Source organism: Etheostoma spectabile, chromosome 7, assembly GCF_008692095.1.
Source record: "Etheostoma spectabile isolate EspeVRDwgs_2016 chromosome 7, UIUC_Espe_1.0, whole genome shotgun sequence".
NCBI classification, from domain to species: domain Eukaryota; kingdom Metazoa; phylum Chordata; class Actinopteri; order Perciformes; family Percidae; genus Etheostoma; species Etheostoma spectabile.
Window position 1 is genome coordinate 7800023 of NC_045739.1, and position 7987 is coordinate 7808009.

Consider the following 7987-nt stretch of genomic DNA (forward strand, 5'->3'; position numbering starts at 1 on the left):
TGTGTGTGTGTGTGTGTGTGTGTGTGTGTGTACATATAAGTGGAGTAAAGGCCATGATATTTATTGCATCAAATTCAAAACCAGAATTACTATGAAAAGGTTTGTTTTCATGTTAATTATCTGTTTTTCAGCCTAAATGTGCATGTCTTTCCTTTAAACTGAAACGTGTCTGTTTGCTGTTTGTCTTTTATCCAGGAGCTGATTGCCTTGGGTCTTTGTAACACTGTTGGCAGTTTTTTTCAGTGTTACTCTGTCACTTCCTCCTTGTCTCGCAGCCTTGTCCAGGAGAGCACAGGGGGCAAGACACAAGTAAACACACATGGACATTAGGGGTGGGAATCACCAGAGTTCCCACAACGTGATATTATCACAATACTTATTTCCCAACAAATACTATTGCGATTTTTAACATATAGCAATATTCTGCGAGATATTGCAATTTATTACCTTTTTTCCAACTTCAAATTATGTCCCCAAACAAAAACTTTGTCAACATCTGTTTTATTAAAAAATTTATATTTTTAAAATCTCAACTGCACCATCTAGTGGAATAAAAAAGCAATTGATTTTGGTGTTCTAGTACCAAAAAGTGAAATTGTCATGTGCAATTTAAAATAATTATATATTGAGACTTGAGGTCCATGAATCGATATAACATTGCCACGGAAAATATCACGATTCTATGCTGTGTCGATCCCCCCCCACTAATGCACACACAGCACAAATATCTTGAATAACATAGTCTTGTGTTGACCACAATACCCTTTATTGTATAATAAGTATGTGTGTGTGTTTATGTTTTGTCAGGTTGCTGGAGTGATTTCGTCCATCATCGTGCTCATCACAGTTTTACAAATAGGTTCTCTCTTTTCAGACCTCCCCAAGGTTATTCTCTAACTATGAGTATCTTTCTCTGCACAATTTTTTAACAATCAATAAGGTTGTGGGTATATGCCAATACATCTGTGTATTTGTGTTCCTCAGGCTGTATTATCCACAATAGTGTTTGTTAATTTGAAGGGAATGTTTACGCAGTTCATGGACGTGCATATACTTTGGAAGACCAACAGGGTTGATCTGGTACGACTTTATCTTGTATAAGACTAATTTTGCTCAGTTATATATTGTACAAACCTTACAGCGCTTTGAGCCTGCTAACAGTCTGTGTTCATGCTACCTTCTAGCTGGTGTGGCTGGTAACGTTCACAAGCACACTCCTGCTCAACCTGGACCTGGGTCTGGCTGTCTCCATTGGCTTTTCCATGCTCACTGTCATCTTTAGGACACAACTGTAACTACATGCCGCTAATTATTTATTGTTGATTTAAACACTGATATATGTTGATGAGATTTTCACAGAGCTGCAATAATGATGTCATTTAAATACCTTTCAGACCCCGCTACTCTATCTTGGGCCATGTGACAGGCACCGCCCTGTATCTGGACACAGACACCTACAAGGAGGTAAGAGTCTTTTAGTGAGAAATTAAAGATGATCGGTAACATATTCATCCACAGAAAATTAACGTGTCAGTTCACCAAAAATTCTGAGAATATATTTTCTCACTTACCACTTGAGGTATTTAACCATGTAGATAGCTTTGGATTTCATAATTCAGAGTCTGGGTTGTTCAGTAAGCTACAGAGTTCACTGTCAGCAGTGTTCATTGGAAATAATTCCTTATTGCTGCTGAACTGCAGGGAGCCTGGCTAAGTATGGCACTGTTGTTCAGTAAATCCAGCACTTTGGTCCAGATTTAAATATATTATCAACTATGCAATGTATTACCATAAAAAATGGTGCAACTGTTAATGGCAACCTGATGACTTTGGTGACCGCCAGACTTTTCTAATATTGCCACCAGCAGGTTAACGTTTTCACGTATACGGACAGATGCCAACATCCACCAAATCAATCGAACATCATTCACAGAGGATGAATCCTAATGACATGATGATCCCCTAATGTTTCCTCTAGCCCCACTCAGAGCCATAGAGAGAGAAGGGTTGTGACACTCTTTGATCTCGCTACCGGGGTGGTCACGTGGTTCATGTCAGCCTGTATAGTTCCAAACACAAGCCGCGCTGTCAAATAAAGATCAGTATATGCATCATTAATGGCCTCTGATAAAATATAGAAAGTTGCCAATTCAAAAGAGGTAGCTATTTGATCACCTTGCTTCAGAAGTTACTCGACAGTCAGCAATGGAAATGAATGATGTCCAACACCATAGAATGGATATTTGGAACTATGCGAGGCTGCGTACCCCAGAAGTAGGCGGAAAAAAGCATACAACGACTCCGTTGTATGCTTTTTTCCGCTTACTACTACTACTACTTCCAATGGGAGTGTTGCCACTCTGTCTTTCTCTATCACTCTGGCACCACTATCAGGTTGCATTGGGGATTTTGAGTGAAATGCGTTTATTGCCAACTATTGCCAACAATGAAATTTGGCACAGACATTCATGTCCACTTCAGGATAATTTCCATATAGCATCCGGTCCAATAGCTTTCACAATTGTCCACACTAAAGCAAAACTATCTGTGTTAAAAGATACAACTACGGGTGAAGGGTAAATGAAAAAATATGCTTTCCCTCCTTGGAATTTTGGTGGATTGACCCTTTACAGAAACACTCTGGGGAGAGAGTTAGCCCAACCTTCAGTCATTAGGTGTCTAGAAGAACTCCATTTAGTCGAACAATACCTGGGGGAGGTACAAAGTGCAAAAAAAAAAAAAAAAACACAGGATGGAAGTTTCTGAACGCTTCTGCTTCATGATGTGTCCCTACAGGCTAAAGAGATTCCAGGAATTAAAATTTTCCGTTCATCTACAACTATCTATTACGCAAATGCTGAGATGTACTCGGAGGCCCTGCAAGAGAAGGTGTGTGTGCGAGCTTGCATTTGATTACCAGATGTAATCCCTATCTGCTGTCTACACCACCCTTAATTGTTTCCATTATCACTCTCACTCGTCTAACATTCCCTCTTCTCTCTTTAATGTGATGCTTGGCTTTTTGTGCAGAGTGGACTTGAAATTGGGAAGCTGCTGACTGCAATGAAAAAACGAGATGCAAAGCTGAAGCGTAAACAAGAAAAAGAGAAAAAGGAAGCTAAAATGGAGGCGAAGAAACAAGTATGATATCATAAATGACACAGATAACTGGAGTTACACAACTTATGGATTTGAACTGATAAGTCACTAATAGTATCCCATTTTTATTAACCTTTCCGCAGAGAAAAGCAGTCAGCCAAATGTCCAATGGTGCATTCTCAGAAGTGAACGAGAGGAAAGTCTCTGCAGGAGTGAAGGGACAGAGCCAGGGGCATGTAACAGCCTTAAGCCTGACAGAAATCTCTACACATGGCCAGAGTAAAGGCCAAGTGAACAGGGCTTACCAAGATGACACAACCATGTCAGACTCAGATTCAGACATGGGTAGTCACATTTTTGACAGCATCACCCAAGTGTCGAAACCGGGTGGTGAGAAAAAGGGAAAGGCCTGCGGATCGAGTACGCACAGCATCATCTTGGACATTGCAACAACCAGCTTTGTGGACACAGTCACTGTGAAGACCTTGAAAAATGTATGTGTCTGCCAGGATCTGTGTTTGTTAACATTATTGATTTAACAATCAATTGAAGACCAAAACAGACATAAAGTGATATTTCTCTTTTTCTTCCAGATATTCAGGGACTTTGGAGAGATTGATGTGGACATCTATCTAGCAGGCTGCCAAGGTGAGTGGCACACTAGACAAAACAGAGACAAACGTAATGTCCTTAATGTGGAGTCAAGGCACTGAAACTGTAGATAATGAATGTGTCTCAGCCTCAGTGGCGCCACATTGTTGTGGGACACATCAGTCATATAATCACAAAATACTTTCTGTATCATGCATTCATAAGACCACTCACTGTCATGCATGTTTTCCTGTGTGGTCAAATATTAGCATGTGTCGTGGAGCAGCTGGAAACCGCAGGTTTCTTTTCAGAGTCCATCCCAAAGAGCAGGCTTTTTGTCACGATTCATGATGCAGTGCTTCATAGTCTCAAGAAACAAACTGACTTCGTACTTGTGAGTTCACTCAGAATATTAATTACCGGTCGGAGCTCTTTCAGCTTCACTTCTCACTTGTCATTGCTGTAATGTATTCTGAACTGTTCCTACCCTCAGCCCTGAATCTGCAAATGTTTTTTCCAGGATGTGTCCTGCAGCACTCAGATGTAACCAGTAGGAGTCAGACTGTTCCAACTCTCACCATCTTCTTCCTCCTCTAGACTGCTGGCTTTTCTATTGCTCACTACTGCTTGTCATTGTCTCCTCCCCCTTCAGTAGTGGAGAATGCACCACCTTGACATGGCGGGTGGTTGCCATGGAAATACCGGGAGCCGTTTCTGTGGCAACAGGCTTTTTATGATATCTTCTAATGAGATAGCCAGCAATACGTCATTGCAGCTCTCACTCTGTGGTGTGTGTGTGTGTGTGAGAGAGACAGAGAAGGGGCGGGGGTTGAGTGGGAGAATGTAACACTGGACTAATATGAGTCTGTATTTATAGCCTGCGTGATAGAGTACATAGAGTGTAAAAGGTTCAGGGGAAACTCATATGAGAGGTGTTGTTGTCAATCTCCACAGCGTCCTCTACAACAAATCAGTAAAATGTTAACATTTGTCATCGATATGGTCAGACCCTTCACTCTGGGAGGGGTTCTCACTCACTTCAGATAATAGTGTAAGAGGCATTACATTGAAAATGAGCAGCAGCTTTTAAACACAATGTCAGTGTATTTATAGTCCGTATTCACACGTCTGATTCCTCTTAAGCTCTCTTCTATTTTTGGGATAGCCCACCCAAACATATTTTCTCCCATCCATAATCAACAACAAATGTCCATTTAAATGTGCAATTATTGAAACTGGAAAAAATTACTTTGCTAAAAAACTCACAATTGTTTATCAGGTGGGATGTCAGGGCTTCCCATCAAAAACAAATTCTAAAAACGCAGAAAACACTGAAATGTGTCAAAGATCCTCAAATATTGGTTACTTGGATTAGTGACTGCAATGTAAACTTTGTCAAGTGTTTTAAATGACAGAACACACATATTTCCTTGAGAGTGCTTTAAATCACAATTTTTCTAGCTGATTGTTTATACATCCAGTTGTCTGTGTATATTTGACTAGTTTTTATACAGATGGAACATGTTTAATGTGATTGAAACAGAATAGTTTTTGTGCACATCTAGAGGAGGCCTTATGAATTAAGTATGAATGAGCCAGTGTAAATAAAGAGTCATAACAACACATTGCATCCATCTTTATCTGGTCATTTATTGCTTCTTTTCTGACATGGCATCAAGTCTCTTTCCCCTCCCCACAACCCAGTCTCCTGCTCTTTGCACAATTCAGTCTTAAGTTTCTCTCCTACTCTTAAGGTGGAAATACTGATCCTAATCCCCTCCAAATATTGTTAACACTGATTCACAGACCCTACAATACACTGGATACTTAAGTTAGTTCATAACACACAGCTGGAAGAGGTGATGCATTGTCACGTTTAGATTTTTCTGTTAACAAATGGAGGTTGTTTTTGTACAGTTAATTGAGAGAATACAGTTGGCAGAAAACAATGACCAAAGACAATGACCCATGGAAATGAAGACACCACTGCCACGGTCCAACACACATAAACACACACACACACGCATGCACACACACACGCACAAATACACACACACACACACACACACACAGACACAGACACACACACACACACTTATTCAGACCATGGCATATCAGTAGCAGATATGGCGTGCATCCTTACACACACACAAACATTCAGACCATAGCGTTTCAGCAGCAGAACATGAGGTCTTTCATTTTTAATCTTTTAAGTTTCTGCTCATTCATCACAAAATGGCATGACATGTTAGGACAGATGATGCTGTTGAAAGCCTGACAGACAGGCACAGAAAGGGAAGCTATTGCAACTACACTGGACACGTCACACTCACAGAACGAGACAGGACGGGACAGCACAAAGGCAGGGAGCATAGTGAGGGGGGGAGTCAGCGAGGTAGAGTCAGAAAGCAGAGCAGAGGGTGTATCAGCATGTGATGACTGTGTGGGTGTGTTTCAGTTCTTCTCCCATCTTTTTCTTTGGTCCATTTCCAATCTGCACTTTGCTTTTACCAGGCCTGTGTGGTGTGCATGTGTTTTGTGTAGTTTGTGTGTTGATGTCATGGGCAACCTTGGCTCTGTGTTCTGTGGGGCTTAGCTCATCAGATGACACTTTCAAAGAGAAGCGTGCTCTTGGTTTCGGCAGGGGGCAACAGTTTGGCCTCGCTCTCCGGGGCCAGGTACTCCAGGTGATGTCGGCCCCAAACTGGTGTGGTAAGGTGCTGCCACCGCTACATGGAGAAAGACAAGGGCATACAGGTGATGAGCTGTTAATTAGATGTATGCTTAAGCGTTCTCTAACGAGCCCTTTCTAATGAGTAATCATTAAATCAGCAAACCAAATAACGGACAGGAGAGGGAGGGCAGTATCCAAGGAGACATATTTCTACTGATCACAAACAACACGTGAAGAGAATGTGTACGACCATGCACACCTGCAACCAGGCATACTGACCTCCCGCAACGATCCTTTGCAGCGCAGTAGTTTGTAGATAACGGTGACAGGGATACAGAGCATGGAGGACAAGGCCAATACCCAGCCAAGCACTTCACCCCACAAGGGGTAAGTGTACACTGTGTTGTAGGTCAGAGGCTTGTAGTTCACCACGTGGAACAGGAATACTGCCTATATGCACACAAAAAAAAAGTCAGCCGTTTGCATCTGGCAGGTAAAACTTAAAGAAGAGCATACAGAGGAGTCCTTACCACACAGACAAAAGGTGTGATGTAGGACCAGCACCACTTCATGTAGGGTAGGGGCTGATAGCCGATCATACGAGCCACGTCATCCATGAAACGGTCTGCGCCTGACAGAAAAGACAGGACGTTGTGATTATACATTGAATCGTGCGGTTTGTGTTGTTTGTACCGATATTGTGTAAAATTGTCTTACCATAGACCCATGCAATCACTACACACTCCCAGAAGGCCTGCCACAGCAGAGTGATGCCACTGGCAGAGTAGTAGTCAAACAGCTGGAAGACATACATTCCTCCCTGACAGAAAAAGAGATCATCCTGTTAATACTTTATGTGTAACCTATTTTTAGCCTTGTCTCCAATGTTTAGGCTTTCATCCCAGTTTATTCTTGGCAATGGTTGATTGGGCCTAGTTAAGAATGAGGAACACAAATCATCTATTTTAAAGAAACATATCAAATAATCTTCTGCTACAGTAGCAAAACAATCTCAAGCTCAGGTAACAGACTCTGACCTTTCATCTAGTTTCTGAATGTCATTGGCCTAGTAGCCTGTTGTGTTCTAATCTGCCAGCCTCAGAATAAAACCAAATGAGGTCTATAACTCTTGGAAATCCTCACTGTACCTCAGTGACCATGGACATGTCGATCAGGAAGCAGATGACGCAGCAGATGGCTGCTACCATCTCTCGCCGCAGAGCAGATTTAGGTGGTAGCATGTCCATGATTCCCGTTATCAAACCCTCTACCCCGACAAACTGAAAAAGAGCAAACAGAGATAGCAGAGAGAACAAGAGAGGTAAAAAAGGAGTGAATGAGAAAGAAACAGAGGGACACAAAGATGAGGAAGTGGAGTTAAATCTGAAACATGCTTCTGACTCTGTGAACATGACTCTGTGTTTTGCAGGCATACTGTATGCATGTAACTTTAATGTGTTCACTAGGTGACATTGTTGGATATACCTAACAGAGCTATCCAGCTGAGCATGTCAGCTCAGACCCAGACACCCCTCCTCAGTGTCCCTATGCAAGATTGTTTACGTGTATCTTTGAGGAAACAAATTTCAACCATGAGTTGGAAGACAACAGCTGTGTGGCCAT

At 41.8% G+C, this 7987-nt stretch overlaps 2 protein-coding genes across 3 annotated transcripts in view; one reads left to right on the forward strand and one right to left on the reverse strand.

Moving 5' to 3' along the window:
* slc26a6l2 (solute carrier family 26 member 6, like 2) overlaps positions 1–5318 on the forward strand; it is a 13279-nt gene extending 7961 nt beyond the window's left edge. The window contains exons 9-19 of one of the 2 annotated variants that reach the window (XM_032520809.1): positions 196–309; positions 808–885; positions 985–1080; positions 1185–1291; positions 1395–1464; positions 2797–2889; positions 3031–3141; positions 3243–3593; positions 3693–3747; positions 3960–4084; positions 4211–5318. In XM_032520809.1, coding sequence (XP_032376700.1) covers positions 196–309; positions 808–885; positions 985–1080; positions 1185–1291; positions 1395–1464; positions 2797–2889; positions 3031–3141; positions 3243–3593; positions 3693–3747; positions 3960–4084; positions 4211–4237 — 1227 coding nt within the window. In that variant the 3' untranslated portion in view covers positions 4238–5318. Of the gene's footprint in view, positions 1–195; positions 310–807; positions 886–984; positions 1081–1184; positions 1292–1394; positions 1465–2796; positions 2890–3030; positions 3142–3242; positions 3594–3692; positions 3748–3959 lie in introns of both variants that reach the window. The other variant, XM_032520808.1, reaches the window with a different exon arrangement.
* Positions 5319–5322: 4 nt separating this feature from the next.
* The window catches only part of si:ch211-117c9.5 (sodium- and chloride-dependent creatine transporter 1), a 14982-nt gene continuing 12317 nt past the window's right edge, over positions 5323–7987 (reverse strand). Inside the window, exons 10-14 of the mRNA XM_032520810.1 lie at positions 7513–7644; positions 7082–7184; positions 6895–6995; positions 6644–6814; positions 5323–6419 (exon numbers count right to left, since the gene is read on the reverse strand). Coding sequence (XP_032376701.1) covers positions 6291–6419; positions 6644–6814; positions 6895–6995; positions 7082–7184; positions 7513–7644 — 636 coding nt within the window. The 3' untranslated portion in view covers positions 5323–6290. The remainder of the gene's footprint in view (positions 6420–6643; positions 6815–6894; positions 6996–7081; positions 7185–7512; positions 7645–7987) is intronic.